This window comes from Artemia sp. Qi Xiang Cuo, chromosome 19, assembly GCF_049724085.1.
Source record: "Artemia sp. Qi Xiang Cuo chromosome 19, ASM4972408v1, whole genome shotgun sequence".
NCBI lineage: Eukaryota > Metazoa > Arthropoda > Branchiopoda > Anostraca > Artemiidae > Artemia > Artemia sp. Qi Xiang Cuo.
In genome coordinates, this window is record NC_142812.1 from 35,409,988 (window position 1) to 35,431,863 (window position 21,876).

The following is a 21,876-nucleotide window of genomic DNA, read 5'->3' on the forward strand; positions in this document are numbered from 1 at the left end:
GTCCAGCTCACTGTAAGAAACTCGTGAGGGGTTGTGACCTTGACATACAGAATAGAATCAACAAATCCCAAGTCATTTTCTTTAAGCTCTGCCACTGTTTGTGTAACCTACGGGAGATCAGCATTAATTCTAAACTTTGTGTCTACAAAGTGGATGTTTGGTTCGTTCTCTTCTATACAGTTGAGACTTCGCCCTTAAAGCCCATGTCCATGATATGGAAGTTTTTGACAACCGACGTCTACAAAAATACTGAGGGTTTCGATACTGTGGAATAATTTCAAATGTTGAAGCATGCTACCACTGCTGTAGCACTGAGCCAACCGCCACGACTTTCAAGCAGAGAAGATTTTGCTGGTTGGGCCATGTCTTGAGGGTCAGTTTGTAGACTGTATCATAAAGCAGGTATTTGTAGCTGCTCCTTTGCCAAATTGGCGTAGGTAGAGGCGGTCAATGGTGGACAATTTTCAGAAATGGCCTAGAGCCCATTAACATGTTTTTGAAAGTTTGGTAGAAGAAAGGATTGCTGCTGGCTTCGGTTTGGCGGAGAGCCGGTGTAATTTCGTGACAGGTGGGAGTTGATTGCATGGATTGTACTGGATACCAAGTGAGGTGTTCGTGTCTGATCCCGCAATAGGCACAATTAAGGGTAAGCTTGGGACGTAGCCGCTTTTTTTAACATAACGGTCCAGGCATAACTTATGCAACTGTCAATATTGTTACACTGTTTGCAACTATTTAAATACAGACGGTATGCTAGATTGACCAGTCAGTAACAAAGATAATTTTTTCTTGAAGATAAATACATCTGCTTAAAAATACGAATGTGTAAATCTCAGTATATTTCTCTGAATGTTCACAAGCTCGTATGTGTAATTTTTAATTTGACCAGTTGTTTAATTAAGTTGAAATCATAAGCGGAAACATATGAATACTTGTTTTGCTATAAAGTTGGGTAAAAATCCTGTAAACTAAGACCATTGCTAAATGGGGTAATCAACTTAAAACTTAAAAGCTAAATGGATGAATCAGCCTTTAAGACTAAGACGGCACTAGCTTAGTCCATTTGACAATCCCCAGGTGGGTCTGCTTTCCGAGCTCTGCCGGATATTACCAAAGTATCAGAATAGGTCTCTGAGCTTTCCACCGTGGACTAGACGTGAAGTTTTATAAAGCCGATAGAATAAAGGGATTGCCAGTATCCCCCTATGCAGGTCTAATACTACTACTACAAGAAACTGCTCATTCCAGCACCATGCCGCCTGAAGCCAACACAGTTACGCACACTCCTCTTCCGTCCCAATCATTTTAAAACTTCCCTCATTGTACCCACCCAAGAAGTTCGAAGATCCCTTAAATCTTTTCTTATGATCTCCCATACCCAATTCGGGGATGGCCTGCTTTACGTTTGGCCCCAGATGGTTGGCCGAAAAGAACGATCATTGAAATTCTGTCATTCTTCATCTGCGGAAGGTGTCCTAGCCATCTCAACTTTTCTATCATTATAGAAAGCAGGATAGAGCCAGATTTCGTACAGCTTTTTATTTGAAATATGGTCAGTCATGCGAAATAAATATACAGGTACCCAAGAAAATCCGTAGACAATTCCTCTGGAAAATATCTAATAAATTCTCTTCCGTCTTTTGGAGTGCCCACGTTTCAGAACTATACTTCACCATTGTCATCACTGTAGCTTCCAATATTCTAATTTTGGTTCGCAGACTTTTCTTCCTTTTTTCATCTGTGAGAATCCACCCTGCATATGCAAATCTACTGCCTCATATTATCATCTCACGCAAAGAATGTTAATATTTCAAGGATATGTGACACTATGGAAAAACATACTACCTATATGTAGTGCTAAAGAAGATAGTATTTTGTTTTTTCATTTTCCTTTTCATTTTTTCTGTCGCTGCCGTTCCTGTTTTTGGCCCTTATGTTTTCAAAATACAAAAAAAAACGAAACGTTCTTGGAGTGAAATTTCTCCCCTCAAATTTAAACAATTTATTTTTTTATGTCGAAACAATCTAAGCCTACGCTATTTCAAAATTACTTATTTTTTTCGCTTTCAGGGAATCTGCTAGAAATATCGGCGTCGAGCTCTGAACTAAGCCGTGATTTGAGTTCTGTAATACCACAGGTTATAAATGTCCTTGGAAATCCGAAGCAGAAGGTAAAGTCCTTACTTATTCACATAAGAAAATAGGTTTAAGTGGATTATAAGAAAGAGTTTTATAATGCATACAAAAATCGCTGTATACAAGTTGGCTGAAGCCATTGAGAAAAATAACGTGACATTTTTTGTCATACTGAGATCCTTCTTCCCCTACCATTATCCCAGTAAGCAAAGAGATCTGTCAAGAAGTAATTTCTTCACTGGTTTCTCTCAATAATAGCATAGCTGAAGCTCAGTACATGATTTAACCTAGTTTCCTGCATCTTTGTCTAGATTAAATAAAAAAAAAAACAGTTTTTTTTAACTGAAAGTAAGGAACAATGTTAAAACTTAGAACGAACAGAAATTATTCCGTATGAAAGGGGCTGTCCCCTCCTCAACGGCTCGCTCTTTACGCTAAAGTTTAACTCTGTCTCACAAGATTATTTTTTTAAACAATAAAAAGTTTAGCGTAAAGAGCGAGGCGTTGAGCAGTGGGCTGTCCCTATCATATTCGGAATAATTTATGTTCGTTTTAAGTTTTAATGTCGCTTCTCACTTTCAGTTAAAAAAGCTTTTTTTTCTGAACGTTTTTGAATTAATACAGGTTTTGATTTTGGCTCACCGTGTGTGAATAATTAAAACAAAATTTGCATATTAATTTTACCTTTTTTGGCCAATTGGCTTTGTCGAAATTTTAATCTGACGTAACTTACGAATTAACTTACATAACGAACTTCTATATTCATATGTTTTTATTACGTATATTAGTCGATTCGCCCCCTAGTCAATACCTCGCTCTTTACGCTAAAGTTCAAATTTTGTTCCAATTCTTTAAGAATGACCCCTTAATACCAAAGGCCGTTAATTAGAATAAATAGCTCTGATGCAAGTACAAAAAAAAAACTTTAGCGTAAAGAGTGAGGTACTGACTAGGGTGGAACCCAGTCATATACATAATAATTTCTGTTCGTTTTAAGTTTTAATGTTGCGCCTTACTTCCAGTTAAAAAAAAATTATTTAATTTCTGGTCGTTTTTTAAATAATGCTGGGAAATACGGCGCCCCCTTCCTAGCAATATCCCTCCCCTACAAAAACTTCCTCCATGGAAAGATCCTCTGCGTAACCTCCGACCCACCCACCCCCACTACCAGAAAAAATCGCCCCTGAAAACTTCTGTATACTTCCCAATAAATAATAGTTATAATGTAAATATTCGACAAGGTTCATAACTTGCAGATCTTCCCCCGGGGATTGTGGGGGATTAAGTCATCCTCAAAGACCTAGTTATTATATTTTTTGACCATGCTGGACAAAATGGCTATCTCAAAATTTTGATCGGGTGACTTTCAGAAAAAATGAGCGTGGAGAGGGGGCTTAGTTGCCTTCCATTTTTTTGGTCGCTTAAAAAGGGCACTAGAACTTTTATTTTCCGTTTGAAGGAGCCCTCTTACGATACTCTAAGGACCGCTGGGTCAATACGATCACCCCTGAAAAAACAAAAACAAAAAAAAACTAGAAACAAATAAACACGCTTCCGTGATCTTTCTTCTGGCGAAAAATACAAAGTTCCACATTTTTGCAGATAGGAGCTTGAAACTTCTACAGTAGGGTTCTCTGATACGCTGAATCTGATGGTGTGAATTTTCTCAGGCGCGTAACTGATGGGTAAGACTAAACTTGATGAAACTCATATATTTGAAATCAGCATACAAATCTGATTCTTTTGATGAATTCCGTTTTTTAGAGTTCCGGTTACTATTCAGCCGGGTTGCTCCTTACTTACAGTTCGCTACCACGAACTGTTTGATTCTTCGTTGCCTAATTATGCCAATAATATTTTTGATTTAGTTATTCCTTTTCTCGCTATAAAAAGGATTTTTCAGTCCTAAAGGATTCGTCATGATTGCAGTGGTAGGTGCAAACTAGTAAACTATAAGTGTTTTGTACACAGATTGGTTTAAAAAAATTGGAGCTGGAAATGTTACTCTGTAAAAACCAGTGCGAATAGAGCCTGAGGCAATATGTGTAAACAAAATTGTAAATACAGACGGGGCGTTGAAGGGGGTGGGGGGAGTAGTGACAGCCTCTCTCATTTACAGGATTATTTCCGTTCGTTTTGAGTTTTAATTTCGGGGTGACTTTCGTTTTAAAAGCTCTTGTTTTCTTAAAACATTATATAATGCACAAATGTAACTGTTTTATCATCATTTCTGTAGATATATCACTGAGTCTGAATCTTGTGGGCTATTATGGATTGTAAAGCCGAAGTGTAAGATGACCTTGTCTTCTCTTTGTTACTTGTGCCTACTTATTAGATTGTTATTCTTGGGATATTATAATTTTGTCTTTCTTTAGGAAGAGAATTTGCCTGCTTCATTTGACTGTCTGGCTACTGTACTTAAGAAATTCCGAGGACCTGCCTTCCCTTTCAAGGTGACAGATGATTAAATATTTTAAATCTAATCCTAATTGGTCTAAATCTATTAAATCTAATTGGTTTAAATTTATTTTAATTGGTTTAAAAGATAAGTTATCTTTTCTAACCATTTATGATGTTATGTTAACCACTTATATTTAAGACTCGTCTTTCCTGGTATTTCTTTTTTCTTTCTTTTAGCTTGTTTTAGTTTCATTGAATTCTATGTATAAAGGTCTCAAACCGTAAAATCATCCAGCCGTATGTTATCTTTTCTAACTTGGATAATATAATAATAAATAAAAGACAATATGGGCGACAAGAAAAATGTTTTTTTATCAGGGAGTTTTTGGGCTTATTTTTTTCTCATCATTTTTGAAATACTATTTTCTTAAGCAGACGGCTTGAACTAAGTTCAAACCTCGCCTATTTTTTTCTCAGTATACAACGAGGTAAATTGGATGAGTACCTTGAAATTTATCTTCGTCTATACTACACTTGTAGTAATAAATGTAAGCTTAGTATATTTAGTGGAACTATATTTTATAGTTCCACTATATTTTATTCGCTGCTATATATTTTATTACTATCTTTTATTCGCTGCTATATTTTACAGAAGAACGACTAGTGATCCCAGTGACGGAATTCCTTTTTTACACATTTCCAGTGAAGGAAATATATTTCCATTTTCCTGACAAGGAAGTTCTTAAAAGATTGCTAGTAAAAATTCATGGTTGCTTTTTATAATAGTCATGGAACGGCTACTTTTCAGTTACTATTATGGTTACTATTTGCGTTCAAAATTTTTTTGATTTTGAAACAGGGTCTTTAAATCTTTGCTTAGATTAAAAATCACGAGATTATATTCTGAAGATAAAACATAGCTTCATTTTAAAATATATGTTACTCTTCTTCAAAACGGGTTGATAATGTGCTTCAGAAGTAAAAATCTACCCTCTGACTTTACCAATTAAATTTCTGTTAACTTGGCCTTTATTTCATAAACATCAAAATCTGCATTAACCCACAATAGCGCGAAGAAACATTTAGGCTTTTTGTTCTATATTGCATATGAGTTAACCTTAATTTCATCTCTATTTGGCGCCGTTACTCTTACTTCTAAGTTGGAAAGTGAAGAGACTGTACCAATTAGCTCTTCTCTCATATCATTGATTATGAAATGACATTCGTGAACGGTAGCTAAATTTGCTGAATTGAAGGTAACGAAAAAATGTTTGTGTATGGTTACCGACTCGCTTGAGTCTCTGGAATTATTCATCTCCATTGCTGTTCTCTTTGCTATTTTCAAATTTCATAAACTCCTTGTCTCCGAAGTAAAGAAAAAAAATTTTCACTTTGACTCTTGTATGAAAATCCGTAGATTAGTCCTACTGCGTCAAACTAGCACGGATTGTTCGAAAAAAACTGAGATGTTAAGTGAATGAATGAATCTAAATAATAAACCTCAACTAAATAAACTTCTTGTTTTAAATAATTAAATTGTTTCAAATATTGCCAAGGAGCCATTCAAAATTTCATATTGTTTTCCAGGACGAAAATTACTTTTTGTATCCTTCCTTTATTTATTTTTAATCTTTTTTTTACGAATTATTAACAAATTGTCAGACATAGCAAAAACTTTCAGCTTGCCATCGTCTCCCAGGGATGACCCCTAAAGTAGAAATTGTCAGGTTACCCAAAGCATACAAGACGAATACACCAGGAACAAGAGATTAAAAAAAAGGGATTCGTAAAAAAAAAATTTCCGTATGATGACCAATGGTCTGCGTTGCGCAGGTACCGATCTCCTGATTCAATGCCTTCAGCCGGGAGCGCAATGCGTGGTTGGGGGGAAATCATCCGACGCTTCCCGTGTTTATCCCCCAGATTTCTCCAGGTACCCATTTAGAGCTGGGTCAACAGTTCCAGCTCTAAATGGAAAGCTGGGGTTACAGATTTACACCATTGACCCCCGCTCCAAACCAAATAACCAGTCACACCAGGAATCGAACCCCAGGCAGTGAAAACACGTATACATAAATGAAAATTGTAGTACAAACGTAAGCAAGATTTTCCTTAAGGATCCAACTTGTGTAAATAATTGTTATTGTTGGGTGTACTACCAAGTGCTAGCTTTATAATTGCGTTCTAATTGCATCCACGTTTGAAGAAAGACTTTCTATTATATCGGTTCTAAAAATCTAGAGCTGAAATGAGCTTAGTGTTGTGCTAAGTGGCTGGTAAGCATGCGTGCCTGTTGAGTACAATAAAATATGTCTTTACCAGCTATTGGGGATCAATAAATTGTTTGGTATTTACCAAGGTCATGGCCTCCTACGGAAACAGGGAGAAATATATCTTCAAGCACAAAAGTTAAGACATTTCGCACCTGCTAGTCTAGCATAAAAGTCTATCCGACTAAAAGTCTTGCTAGGCGTGCAGAATAGGATTGCCAAAACCTACTCACGCTTGAAATTCTCTTCTTATTTTTTCAAGAATTAACCTTGTAACTCATCAGATAATTTCTAGATTGTCAACCTCGTCGTATAATTGAACTACTGTATTAGTTTTATAATAAAATGTTCAGTTCGTATAAATCGTAGCTTTCAAGCAATTTTTAGACGCTATATACTCCCAAGACATTTGTATAAACTAAAAAAGTTGTCATTTTATGTGTTAGCAACCTAGAAGAGGTGCAATAGATGTATATGGGGAGGAAGGGCACACACACACAGTCACGAGCACCTACTTTGGTACAATAAATAAATATCGCATCGATTGTTTTGAGTTTTCTTCAATTTTTACATAAATGCGTTCTTTATTTACTAGATCAACTTTATAATTTGTAGATCAACTCTAGATCAACTTTATAATTTTACGGTTTCGTAACTTTCTTTAATAGTTTGTTGAACGTAAAAGATTTTATCTATTCTGTCACTCATTTATGTAAGATTAAATTCTTATCCCATATCTTTCACAGAATGCCTTGGAAGATCTCCTGCTGAGCTATTTTGATTTGGTGGATTTGATTGCTGTTTCTTCTCTAACCAAGTGCTATGCTCAGTTACCACAAATTGGTGGAAGCGGTATCAAAGGCCTTAGTCACAAGCAAGCTTGGTCTGAGCAATCTGATAAGGTCATCCTATCTCTAAGAAGCACGCTGAAATCTTTTCTTGGCGAAACAGTTTCTGAAGAGGGTCTTAACCTACCTAAAATGACTGCCGTGGACCCTATAACTGATATGCATCGAATGGCTGTTCGCTATCGTAACCTTTGTATGGTCTTATCTAGGATGCTTAGGTGATAAATGCATACCTTATCTTCATTTTTCAAGAAAGTAAAAAAATGTAAAAGGTCAAGAAAAGGAAAGTATGTTTCTTACTTTCCAGGGAAAGAGAAGTAAGAAAGTGTAACAGGTCACCAGGACTTAATAATGCCTCTACAGTATTACCCAAAAGACTAAAAATAATTATTAGCTTAATTTTAATTGATAGAATTTTGAATTTAAATTAAAGGTTCAAGCTTATTTGGAACTAGATTGAAGCTTTTCAGGAGTTAGCTGATTCTTTTGTGTCCAAGAGGTTTTCATTGATTTTAAATATTTAGTATTTTAGAAGGATGCTAGGTTTAAGTGTAAGGTTTAATAACTTAGTTATTAAAGGTGATTTGGGAATTTTGTCGTTAAGAAGTAGGAGGCTAGTAAAAAGGTTGTAGTTTTGGGAAAGAGGGGTAAGTATGGAAAAGCAGAGGCTAGTAAGGGAAGCATTGGTGGAGGCTCTGTTTGACGAAAGAAGATGTTCGTGGATGGGGCAGATTAAGACAATTTTGGATTTGCGTGGAATTTCTCGTGAATGGAATTGGGGGTATGGTAGGGGTTGGCAAGTTGTAGAGGTTTCTAAACAGGTAAACTCTATTTTAGTTTATCACGAAATTCAGAAGTGGGGGTGCCAGATCAGAACGTCTTACTCTTTTGGTTTGCATTCTCGGGTAAAGGAGACATGGGGAAAGGAGGTATATTTTAGAGCTGGGCTATCTAGGGATGATATTAAGTGGGCAATTTCTTGTAGAGGTAATATTATGCCATTTGGGGAAAGAAGAATATATTTGGGAAGGGTGGTCTTACATTTGCCCGATGTGTGGAGAGTGGGAGGAAAATTTGTTGTATTTTCTGGGGAAGTTTTAAAGGATAAAATTGAATCTTCTAGCTGTATTTGTATGCTGTTTTTTTTTTTTTTTTTTTTTTTTTTTTTCAGCCATGTCTTCGTGAGTTTTTTTTGTGTCAAGCATACTTTACTGTACTACTATACTATAAACGGATAGAAACCGAGAAAAAAAAATATACAGCCGATATTTTAATTTAGGTTCTTATAATTAGCCTTTAGCTGTCGCTAGATATCACTAGACGGCACTGACTTGCCTTTTTTGTGGGAGGGGTTGGAGGGGGCAGGATTTTTGCATGAATGTGGCTAAATACTCGGGAATCTGTTGAAAATAAATGTCCACTTATAAGGAATCCTTCGTTTATTTTATTTTTTTTTATTAGAGAGAACTAATGTGAATGAACCTCATTATAGTGCTTATTTTACTACTTTCATTGCTTGCATTCATGTTTTTATTCTTTACACGCCTATTTTTTTTTGTATGGTCCTGTATAGTATCTCCGTATTCTAGTGTTACCGCATCATGTGTACAACACCACTATATGGTGTTGTACGTATAGGACTAAGTATTAAGGTACAATCAAAACTTTGGTCGAAGCATATCTTTATCTCTACCCTCAAAAATGGTCTTAGAGGTCTTCTAGTGGCTCTAGCCATCTTTCCAATATAATAAGGTCCTCTATTTAGGTGTCAGCTGACGAAAAAAATGAAGGATATTAAGAAAACGCAGTTTGTTACTTATGTTTGTAATTGCAGAAACTTCGACATCAGGTTGATAGACGGACAAGACAATATTTCCATAAAAGTTCATCAGAAGTGATATAAACAAATTCAGCTTTATGTTTGAAAATGTGATAAAGTTAACACCTCACGTATTTGAAAAATAAACAAGCATTTAAAGTGAGTATTAGACCTTTTTGTCTAATGATCAAGATTCTCAATTTGGATCCTTAGATTATCAAATAGAAAAAAAAACCTTTCAATCTTAGTTGTTGTTGACAGTCCAAATTTCACCAATCAGATTGACAAAAAGAATACAGTGACTAATAAAATTTTGCTAATGATGGTAAACTCTTGCATAAGAGGGGAATATATGGCCTTTGAGCACTTTGACTCCCTCTGTACTCTCCCCAGAATCTCCAAATCTTTCGAATTTTTCAATGATTTCTTAAGTTTCTGTTTGTCAATTTTATACATTTTTCAGTCATTTCTCCCCCCCCCCTTTTTTTCAAAAGAATCAGGTTTCCCATCCTTCTGCAAAAATCCCAGTCGGGCCAAAAAGTGCAGAAAGTGTCCGAATAAGCTAAGCATATTTAAAAGCGTAAACTAGCAAAAAAACCATAACACCCCACATTAAAAAACGCATCATTATCCTCGGGTTTAATTTTTCCTAATGCTTTTAAAGTTCAAGTTTTAATATCTTGCTCAGAGGTAAGATCGGCTCTATTTTCTAAGTGAAATATATTGCCGGGGTGGCCGGCGTTTCATATGGAAAACTTTTCAACACAAATGGATTTGTGTTTTTTTTTTCTGAGTTTTTAAGATACTTCTGGTGTGTAAATTCCTCTTTTTCCCGTTCCTTAGCACTTTTCAACGAAACTATAAAAAAAAAAACTCAAATAAAAGTTTCAAATTTAGAAAACTTATTTTCCAAAGGGGGAAGGGTATTTTCAAAGGAGGGGGTATTTTCTGCGGGGGTTACTTTCCGTGAGGGGGCATTTTACGGGGTAGATTTTCCGCGTTTGGGTATTTCCGGGGGGCGGGGGGGTTGAACACCCCCCCCCCCATTCAGTATATTCATTTATGTTATTTTACACCTAATATGCAAATCTATAGCCCAAATTTACTTCTAAAGTAACGAAGAAACTAACGAAAAAACCGGTTCTCGAATTTTACACAGCGTAAACTTGAGTGAGTGGCGCATAATACACAAGTACCAAAATTACTTCCCCCTACTGAAATTAAAAAAACAAAACTCAAATAAAATTCTCAAATTTGGAAATCCTTATTTTCCACGGGGGAGGGGCGGGGTATCTTCCGCGGGGAGGTATTTTTCACGGGGGGGGGGCGTAAACGCCTAGAACCATTGCCGGATAGTCAAATGACTTCAAATATCACGAGTGAATTGGCAGGTGAAATAAAGTTTTAATAGTCGGATTGTCAATTAGTCAGTTGGATTTTAAGAGTAAAACTCCTATAGTTTTCTACGCGCGTTACTTTGACAACAAGTTAACTAAGTATGCTGTGTTTCCAAATTTGTGAATGGGACTTCTTTGCTTCTATACATTTGCATAATTTTGTTCTTTTTAAAGCGATCCATTTCCTGCACCGAAGTGTATACCTGTTGCATCGATATTATCACTATCTAGTGAGGTTTTTTGCCTTTCACCTTTGGCATTAAGTAAAAGAATTGGTGGAAATACAAGTGAAGGAAAGGAGAGACAGAAAATATTTCCAGATTTACAGGTATTTTTACTCTTTAAGGAGCAAAATTAGTATCAGGATAGTAAATAGAATTGTGCCGAATCAAGTTTTGACAATTCAAAGGTTGTTGTCAACAATTCAACAAGATTTTCATTAATTTTTGACATATCTTAACGTTGGCAATGTGTTCCCCTTTTTTCAGGATCTGGAAGTAAATACCTCCCCTCCCCAAGTCCGTTTTTAGTGTGTTTTTTTGGTAAACAGAGTCACTAGGCCTGTTTTATCTTTGAAAATTATGAAGATAGCCATGATTTAATTCTAGGAAACTCAAATTAAAGTTGAGTGACTTCTCATGGCTACAACTTATTCATGTTGATATGCATCATATCTAAAGACCTTAGAATACGTTAGACACCAAGAGTTGGAAAAATTCAACTCCTTACTTTGTACAATTTTCTCATGTGTAAGTTTAAATCATGCGTTTGACTTCAATCGGGGAAACTAAGTTTTTTTTTCACTTAATTTCTGCACTTTTTTTGCATTTCGTTGGAAATGTTCAGGAACATGTAAAAGACCCTCCAGAAATTCAACAGACATCTACTGACATTCTACAGTGTCATAGCCTTACCGAACTCCTGTAGCGTCAACACCTTTGGGACTGTGCACTAGGTCACTTTTTATATCTTTGAAACACAAAGGCAATGCTGAAAGCATACATGTGAAACCGGCTACAGAAATGGGGGAGTATAAGGTACAGTTAGATGCAAAAAATATAGGGTTCGAGTCCCAAAACAGTGCGCACTGTGGTAGACGGTGTACAACTTATTTCCGTATAGAAATTTCATTTATAAGAGGTATCCGCTTAAATAAGGGGGGTGGGGTCCATTAAAACGTTTTATCTTTGTGCTCTTTTACTGTGAAAAGCACATACTACGGTACTAATAGTTTGATTCATCATGTAGAATGTATGAGCATGATATTAAAATAGCGTGACAAAAGTAATAAGTCCCTGTAATGTGTCTAAAGTATTTAGTTTTAAATGCGGAGATTCTTCGTGATGGAGATTCATCAGCCTTTATGGACCAGGTTTCACTTGAGTATAAAAGAATGGGGATTATGGGGGATTTGAAGAGTCACACCTTTAGAGAAGTCGACAGAGCCTTGCTTTTCCAAAAGGCAAGAGGTTCTTGAAGCTAGTGCTAGCCAGGACAAGTCTTCGCTTGATCGTTTTTGAGCAGTCGTCAGAAGTTAGGAGGCTCCCTAAGTAGAGGAAAAACTTAAAATTCTCTACTGGATCCTCATTTATTTTCATCAGAATAATTCTTGTAGCAGGGTCTCTAGACACTCGCATAACCTTGGTTTTGGCTGTGTTAATTACCATCCCACAAGCCTTGGTTGCTGACGCTAGCTCATCGGTGTCAGTTTGAAGTAGAAGCTCATGGCTGTTGAAGTTTCTCGATGTCATCTGGTTATGTCCATTTATTGAGTAACCGTGCAGTTTTAACAACTGATAGCGATGTGTTGAGGAATATGTTAAGGAGGTGAGGTGACAAGAGGCAACCTTGGAGAACACCTGCTGATGTTAGGAAATATTATGTTAGTCCCTTAGGCGTATGGACCTGGCTAACGAAATTAGAAAACATGTTTCTGGTCAGGACTACTATAATTTCAGTGATTCCATAATGTAGTAGTCTGTGCCATAATCCATCTCGCTATATCAAGTCCAAAGTCTGCTTGAAGTCGATGAAGAGTAGTAGCAGCTCTTTTGCAGACTCGATATGCTTCTCCATCAGTTGCTGAGTTGAGAAAATCTGGTCTGTGGTCGAGCGGTCTTTTCTAAAGTCTGCTTGGAATCTCTCTGCTTGGAAGGCATGGTTTGTTAGAGATTTGAGACGGTCAAGAATAATTTTGTAAGAATCTTCGCCGGTTGGCTAGTCAAAATTATTCGTCTGTAGTTGCTACAGTTGCCCTTTTCACTATTTTTAAAAAGGGGGGCGATGGTAGCTTTCGCCCAAGTTCTGGGGAAGTGTCCCGTTTTTCAGACACCTGTTATGGCTTGGTGATAGATATGCACCAGTTGTTTTGTTCTTGCTTCTAGTAGTTTTGACTGAATATCATCCGGGCCGGGGGCTTTGTTAGTCCTTAGGGAATTTGTTTCTGAGAATGCTTCGTCTCTTTGTGGAGGAGGCCTTGGGTCTACTGGGTACTGAGGTAGTGGGACGGATATATTAGGGTTGGGTGTTATCGTGGGACTCAGTTTTTGCAGAAGTGGTCCTTCCATCGTTTTCGCCTTCCTTCGGAATCCGTGATTGGGAGCCCGTGTTTATCTAACAGAGTAAGAGTGGCCGACGATTCTTTTTCGACAGTTCACGGACTTTCTTTTATATGAAGTTTCTGTCACCTTCTTGAAAGGCTTCTTTACGTTCATGACATTTGTCGTTGGCATATTGTCATAGAGCTTGCCGGATTTTCTTATTTACTAGGTGGTTTAGCCTCTTGTACTCGTCCGGAAAAAAAAAATCCAAGAACGATACAAAGATCACATTTCATGGTTAAGTATACTAATTTCGTTATGCCGAGCCTGTATAGCAAAATAGTTTTCCAAGTTATTTCTGCTTTTTTGTCATTGTCATAAAAATACCACGATCTGCATGAAGTGATTAGGATTTTGTGAATTTGACTCCCTCTGGAATTATTTTAAATGACATATGGCGTTATATACCTGTGACAACTTTTACCACAGCAACCAATAATTAGAACCCAAGTCCTAGAATTGGTCTCAATCAAGAGCCCTTATCGCTGTCTAAATTCACAAAGGGCAAAGATTTTCAAACGAGGTCTTTATTCTACAAAGTTCAGGAAAGGTCTGACCATTTCATACGAACAAAAATTCATTCAAAACGAAATTAGCTTATATCTCGGCTCTCCGCCAAAACAGGTAATTAGCCTTTTTCAATTCACACACAATCATGAACTACAATCTCAGGAAATAAATATCACGATGTGAAAATGAAAAAAGAAAAATGATAAACCATCAAATCCCTTCCTCTTTAGGCACGGACTCATGAGTTTTCCCTTCGAGGCCTCATTTATGACGAGAAAAGAGGAAGGGCCACTTTGAGCACTATTTACAAGAGAGGCGCCACTTTGGCTTAACCCTATGACATACGTGTGACTACAGATTGACACCGTCTCAACTGGATTGCCTGACAATGGCTACAATTCTTTCTGTAATTTTTGATATCTGTAAATAATCCATACGGCAAGTATTCCGGCAAAATACGATCAGCCACCTCCTTGTCGGACCTATAAAAACCATCTTGTCTGATGTGCCGCTCCATGATTAGGCACTCTCGGAAAAATCCCATGGGCACGACGATTTGGGGAAGTTGATCGTTGAAAAACCTTCTTAAGATTCCTTGCTCATCCCATGCGTATTTCACGTCACTTGAATCCGTGATTTCAAACGCCGCCAGTTCTACGTAATACTGTAGTGTGCGGTCTGCTACTTGCAACCGGCTTACCTAGCCGTAGGTGAATCCATACAGGTGCTCCAGCAGATCTATATTCTCCGCGACGACGATTCGTTCTGGATCCTGCAACCAAAAATTTATATACAGTATTTACAAAACGAGGAGGGGTCGCCTATTCCTGATATCTTGACAGGGTGTCAGCATTAGTGTTCGCATCCCCTGGACGGCTACTAATGATGAAATCATATGCTTTTAGAGCGAGAATCCACCGAGCTAATTTCTCGTTCTGATTCGACATAACATGAAGCCACCGACGGATCATGGTCAGTTTCGACGAAGATATGCCGACCCGCCAGGAAGTAGTGGAACTTGGATATTGCCCATTTTATTGCTAGCGCCTCCTTCTCGATCGTGGAGTATCGACTCTCAGCGGATGTCAGTTTCCTGCTAATGAAGCCAAAAGGATGTTCCTCCCCGTCAGTCCGCATGGTCAAGACTGCCCCCAGTCCTTTGCCGCTCGCATCAGTTTGTAGTATGAAGGGCTCGTTATAGTTCGGATTTCTCACAACCGGAACTGAACACAACGCCTCCTTCAGATACTTAAATACCAGTTCCGCATTGGGAGTCCACTCGACTACCTCAGGGGCCTTTTTGGTTGTCATCTGGTAGAGTGGTTTGGCCAAAGCTGCGAAATTCTGGATAAAGCGACCATAGTATCCAACTAGTCCCATAAATGCTCGAACATCCTTTTTCTAAAGGGTAATGGATAATTGACCATCCCCTGGACCTTGTTCGTCTATGGCTTAACGACTCTACCTCTTAATGTATGTCCCAAAGACTGCACTTCTGTATCCCAGAACCTGTCCTTCCTTGGATTGACCGTCAGCCCTGCTGACTGCAATCTCTGTAGCACCATTTCAATATGTCGCATGTGGTCCTCGAAAGTGTAACTGAAGATCACAATATCGTCGATGTGGAAGCGAAAGAATTTGAAACATCTGAGAACACGATCCATGAGCTTTTGGAATCTTCCACTAGCTCCTTGAATTCCGAATGGCATTACGAGAAAATAATATAGACCATTTGGCGCCACAAATGCTGTCTTGTGTATGCTATCAGGGTGCATTTTTATCTGCCAATATTCTCGAGTTAAATCTAGCTTGCTGATGAATTTAGCCGTTTCCATTCCCTCAAGGATCTCATCCGTGTGAGGTCATGGGTAATAATTCTGCCTTGAAATTTTATTTAGTTCCCGATAGTTGGCACAAAACTGCACGGTCCCATCTGCCTTTGGTACTAGTACTATCGGTGACGCAAAATCACTCTCTGACGGTTTCTACCGACACTTCAGTTTCTACCAGGTGCCGTTTCGCTGGAACTCGATAAGGTTTTCTCCGCACCGGTGGGCTACTGCCTGTATCGATCTCATGCATCACGAGATCAGTTTTCCCAGGTCTGTCCGAAAGGGTCGTTCTGTACCTTCTCAAGATTTTAGCTAAGGTCTTTCTCTGACCATGACTCAAAATTCCATACATGGATGTCTGAAGGGCTACTTCGAAGTCTCTGTCATTTCCCGGACCCTTGTAGTCCGTCATCTCTTCCAGACTTGTGTCCGCATAGTTGTTTGCTTGAATAAATAAGATTTCATTCGGATTTGCCCTGTGGTACTTTCTAAGAAGGTTTACGTCCAGAGGTTTTGACTTCTTTCCCTCCTCGGGAAATTTCCCCAAGTAATCCACACTTTCGGATCTTTTATGGGTCTTGCCATTGTACCTCAAGTTTGCATTTTCGAAATGGTAAAAGGACCAGCACTTCCTCTTCCGCTTCAAACTCTCTGGGTTTCTGGTTGTGATCATACCTGGTCTTCTGTTGTTCTTGACTTGCCAATAAGTTTTGATGTGCGGTCTCGGTCCATTTGCTAAGTCATTCCCACATATTAACCAGGTAACTGACTACCGATTCAGACGCGGCTTTCTTTTTCTCCTCCCACTCCTCTCGTAACAGATCTAATGGTCCTCTAACGTGATGCCCATAGATCAGCTCGAATGGTGAGAAACCTGCCGAAGCCTGTTTGGTTTCCCTATAGGCAAACAGAAGATATGGAAGATACTGATCCCACTTCTTTAGTTAATCTCTGACAAATTTTCTAAGCATCTGCATTATGGTCCCATTCAACCTATCAAACAATCCATCAGTTTCCGGGTGGTAAACACTGGTACGAAGGGGTTTAATGCCAAGGGCCAAGTATAGTCTCTGTTTCGCTTGGGAAATGAGGTTACTTCCATTGTCGGTCAGAATCTCTGAAGGTATCCCCACTCGAGAGAAAAACTTGATCAATTCGTCAGCTATCTTCTGTGCGTGGGCCGAGCGAAGTGGTATAGTCTCTAGATATCTGGTTGCATAATCGGTTATCACTAGGATCTACTTGAAACGAGTTATGGTACGCTCTAAAGGTACCACCAGGTCCATTCCGATGTTGTGGAAAGTAGTTCAATGATAGGGAGGGGTTTTAATGGCACCTTCTCAATCTGGGGTTTTCTGGCTGTCATCTGGCAATCATGACATTGTTGGCAATGTTTTGCTACGTCCAGATAAACATTCGGCCAAAATAATATTTCTATAATCCTGTCGGTAGTTCGTTGCCTGCCCATATTCCCTCCTATAGGTGAATTGTGGGCCAGTTTTAGCACGTTTTTTCTATGGGCTGAAGGAACCACTAATTGCCACTTCTGCTCGTCCCGATCTTCATCCTTGACTACTCGGTAAACGTAAAGTGTACTCGGTAAAGTGTACCGATCTCTCATCCCTTACAATGAAATCTTTTGCCTCTGTAGGTTCGGTCTTAGCCCGCACCCAGAATTCTTGGGAGGTCTCATCCATCCTCTGTAACTCAGCAAAACTTTTCCGTTTCTGTCCAGGTTTCATGGGAGCCTCCTCTCCGTCTGACTTGCCCTGAGAAGCGGCCTTCCTTTCTCTACGCTTCTGCCCCCGACTTCTCCGTGCTTTTCCTCCTCCAGAAAACATTGAGTCGTTGAAATCAAACTGTCTGGCCTCTGAAAGATCCGTTTGTAACTCACCCAGCTTGCTTGCTCTGGCCCTCGTCACAAACACATCAGCTTCCGAATCTACCAGACTTGAGAATTCTGGAAAATGTTTTCCAATCCGAAACTTTTTTGGGATCCAATCTGAAACTGCTATATTCACTAGGAGCTCAAGAAGCGAATAATCTATTTATTTCACCCGTATGTTCACTGCTACAGTCCGTTATTCCTAATTTTCAACATATACACATCTCAAGCTTTTAGGCTCCTCTCAGCACCACAACTCTTCTGGTACCAACTCCGAGTGCAAAACTGTTATGTCCGCTCCACTTTCCACCAGCATTTCAACATTCCTTCTGTCTTCTTTGCCATGAAGCACTACCACTGCCCCTGCCGACTCCTGGTGATCGGGCCTTTCTGGGCTCCCAGCCAGAAAACCCTGCCGCGTATTTTCTGGCTGCTGCTTTTTCCTCGGACAATTCTTTGCAAAGTGTGACGTGTCATCACACACAAAGCAGGCTCTCCTGTTTCCTGCTTTGCGACTCTCATGCAAGCTTCCTTTCTTGGACTCAGCTCTGGCTTGATGACTACTTTCCTCCTCCCCTTTATGGTAGCTGTCAAAACTTTTCTTTTTCCTTCTCGTCTTTCCTGGACGCTGGTCTCGGTTATCGCCACCCGTCTTCAAACAATCTTTCGTTGTTTTACGAGCTAGGGCGCTAGCTTCCACAAAAGAAACAGCTTCCTTAAGAGTTTTAAACTGCCTCTAACGAAGGGCTACCTGCAGGTGGTACTGTACGGCCTCCGTAAACTGTTCCACCTCTAAAAGCTCAAAAATTTCTTCTTCATCCTTCAATGGCACAACCACTCTGGCTGGTCGAGTGCTTATTACCGCCAGATTCTCTTCCTGCGCTCTCAGTAATTTTACACTGAGTCATCTACTGAATTTGGCTGCCAGATTCCTTTCGAATTCCCCGGGGGACTCCTGTTCTTTTTTTCTTCCACTTTGGACGTGTGAGTGATACGTCTAATTTGTGACAGAATACTTCTCAAGTATTACTGTCTTAACCGCATCAAATTCAGTGAACGTATCCACCGATAAACCTGACATCGTCTCTAGTGCGGGAGCGGATAGAACTGGATACAGCTGTGTAGCCCACTGTTCCCTAGGCCAGCCACTAGCCGTCACAGTGCTCTCATACATGCTTAAAAACGAGTCATGTCATCACAATCTTTCAGCTTCATTAGCTTGGGCCAAATTGTGCCTTGTGCTGCTGTAGGCTGCTGCTGATCTGCCGCAGGTTGAACCGCCAAGCTAGTTGTTAGGGCGTTCATTGCTGTCATAAGCTGATTAAGCTGTGCTGCATCCATTGGAATCGGATTTTTATTACCAAAGATCTGGATACTTGCTGAAACTTCTGGCAATACTTCTATCCCTGTCTTTCCTTCCGCTTTCTCTATCCTTGCCTTACTATCTTCTGTTTCAGAAATAGCCTCGGGCAAAAGCATCTCAGTCTGTTGTTCTCCCTTCTTGTAAGGACAACTGATCCCCTCCGCCGTGCTCTCAGCCCCACCTACACCCTCTGTTATATTTGACTGAAATACATGTTTCGTCTTTGAGTTAAACTCTTTAAGAGGGTCTACTTTAGTCCTCCTCTTAGGAATCGCTGATGCTCCGTCGTTTAGAGTGTCGGGTAATTTAGCGTGAACTCGCCCCAGTGAACTGGACCTAGTCTGTCTCAGAGACTCGGTAGGATTTTTGGGCTTACGACTTCACCCACCTTAGGCTACAAAAATGTTTTTTTTTTGTTTTTTTTTGTTTTTTATTCCAAAATAAAATTCCTATAATCTCTGTAAGGTTTACGAAAATATTGCCTTTCTTTACCGCTTCAATTACCGGCAAAATGTCACTCCAATTTGTCGACAATTAGGAAAACAGGAGAATTTGGGAGGCGGGTTTCACAATATAATCAGGTGGAAAGTATAGACTTTTCTCAAAAGTCTAAAAGGAGAACTGATATCCTATAAAAACAGCAAAATTGTCGTAACGTGAATTGCTTAATCAAATTTCGAATTTTCTCAAAATTCTAAACGGAAAATTTTTGTTCTAAAAAGCAGCAAAATATTAGTAACGTGAATTAATAAATTAGGCTTAGACTTTTCTTCAAAGCCTAAACCGAAAACTGAAATTGTAAAACAGCAAAATGTCTGTAACGTGAATTAATTAATTGGGTTTAGACTTATCTCAAAAGCCTAAACGGAAAACTAAAATTATACAAAACAACAAAATGTCGCTAGCGTGATTAACTCAGGGGTTCTTCAAACGGGATCACTTGCGGGAATAGTAGACACTTTTTCCTTTTTCCAGATCCACCGTTCAATGCCTCTCCAAATTCAGGGATCTTATCCCGCCGCCAGACACCAAATTTGGCAACTTTTACCACAGCAACCAATAATTAGAACCTAAGTCCTAGAATTGGTCTCGATCAGGAGCCCTTATCGCTGTCTAAATTCACAAAGTGCAAAAATTTTCAAACAGAGGTCTTTATTCTACAAAGTTCAGGAAAGGTCTGACCATTTCATACAAACAAAAATTCATTCAAAACGAAACTAGCTTATATCTCGGCTCTCTGCCAAAACAGGTAATTAGCCTTTTTCAATTCACGCACACTTACGAACTACAATCTCAGAAAGTAAATATCACGATGTGAAAATAAGAAAAGAAAAATGATAAAGCATCACATACCAAATAATCTGTCCCTTCCCCATAATATTCTCAGAAAAAGTCTGCGAGTGCTGAAGCGTTAGCTGCAGAATAGGACTACCTCTTATTCTTAACCAGTTAAGTTACCTTTATTTATTTAAGTACCAATTATTTTTTCCCTTTTTTCACTCTGTGCTCAAATGCCCCTTTTTGCAACAACAACAAAAATAATAAAATATAGTTAAAATAAAACCTCCTGAGCTTGATTCCATGATTGCAATGCATTTGACGTGTCGTCTCCTCTCTATCTGGTTCAAGGTCATAAAAAGCTTAATATCTAAAGACTATATCATTGCATCAGCACAAAAAAATGAGCTAGGATTTGGTCAAGTCAACCTACCCGAAATAAAAACTGTGTTTGTACAGTTTCTATTGCACTATTTTTCACTGTTATCCATTCAATTTAGGCACCATTCAATGCTTTTAGTCAGCTTTTTGTCATGTAGGCTGCATTATTAAGCTCGCAACTAACCAGTATAAATCATTGAATGTACATTGCATTGCATATTTTGCTTTGGACCATATTCAGTGTAAAATGGATTATACTACAATTCTTAAAATGATAATCATTAAATTATAGCTAGTAATTTCGGTCTGTTATTTATAGTATATCTGCTGTTATTTTTGTGTAGCTGATAGTGGAGTTGTAAAGTCCTTAGCGCTTTCTGAAAATGGGATCTTTTAGAATGCTATTCTTTTTGCTGTAACTAATTTCTTTTCATTTTCCATCAATATTCAAAATGGGTATAGATAGCCAATTATTGTTATTATTTTATAGCAAATATCTTTTAAAGTAATTTCCTCAGATCCTGGCTAATATATGCTGGATTCTTTCTACATAAATAAAATGGACGTAGCTAGTAATCATGGCTACAGCTTTGCCTGCAACTGAGTAAAAAGGCGAGCCGAGACCCATAGTAATCGGAAATTTAGAAAGACATATAAAAAAAAAAAAATTCAATTGCGGAAGAAACGCTATTTGAAGTTGATTCAGGAATAGTAACTGTTATTTCGGCTAATATTAATCACAAAGTTTATTGCGAAAAAAATTTCATGGGAATTCCTGAGACGAGCCTGAACACACCCCCCCCCCCAAAAAATGGTGTCAAATCATAATGAAAACTGCCCTATTGGAATCACTATGGTTGCAAAAACTATATACCAAAATTACACTCCCCCATCTTGAACAACAAGGAGAATTACGTTTTTGCATGGGAAGCATTGTTGTCTCTCTTTTTTTGTGTGTTTTTTTTCTTTCTTCTCAGGGGCGATCCTACCGAACAAGTAGTCTTTGATTGCTGGAAAAGGACTCATTTGAAAGGAAAGTCTCATATCTAGTAACATATTTAAGTAACAAAACATAATATTAAAGTAATATACAATGTTTGACAAAAACTGCATCTTCAGATACAAGATAAGATAGTACAAATGTTTTTTTGAGAAGT

At 38.5% G+C, this 21,876-nt stretch overlaps 1 protein-coding gene across 1 annotated transcript in view; it reads left to right on the forward strand.

The window, feature by feature from the left end:
• LOC148940780 (proline-, glutamic acid- and leucine-rich protein 1) overlaps window positions 1–21,876 on the forward strand; it is a 51,844-nt gene that overhangs the window by 19,595 nt on the left and 10,373 nt on the right. Inside the window, exons 4-7 of the mRNA XM_089104852.1 lie at window positions 2,071–2,171; window positions 4,512–4,589; window positions 7,553–7,872; window positions 11,045–11,198. Coding sequence (XP_088960978.1) covers window positions 2,071–2,171; window positions 4,512–4,589; window positions 7,553–7,872; window positions 11,045–11,198 — 653 coding nt within the window. The remainder of the gene's footprint in view (window positions 1–2,070; window positions 2,172–4,511; window positions 4,590–7,552; window positions 7,873–11,044; window positions 11,199–21,876) is intronic.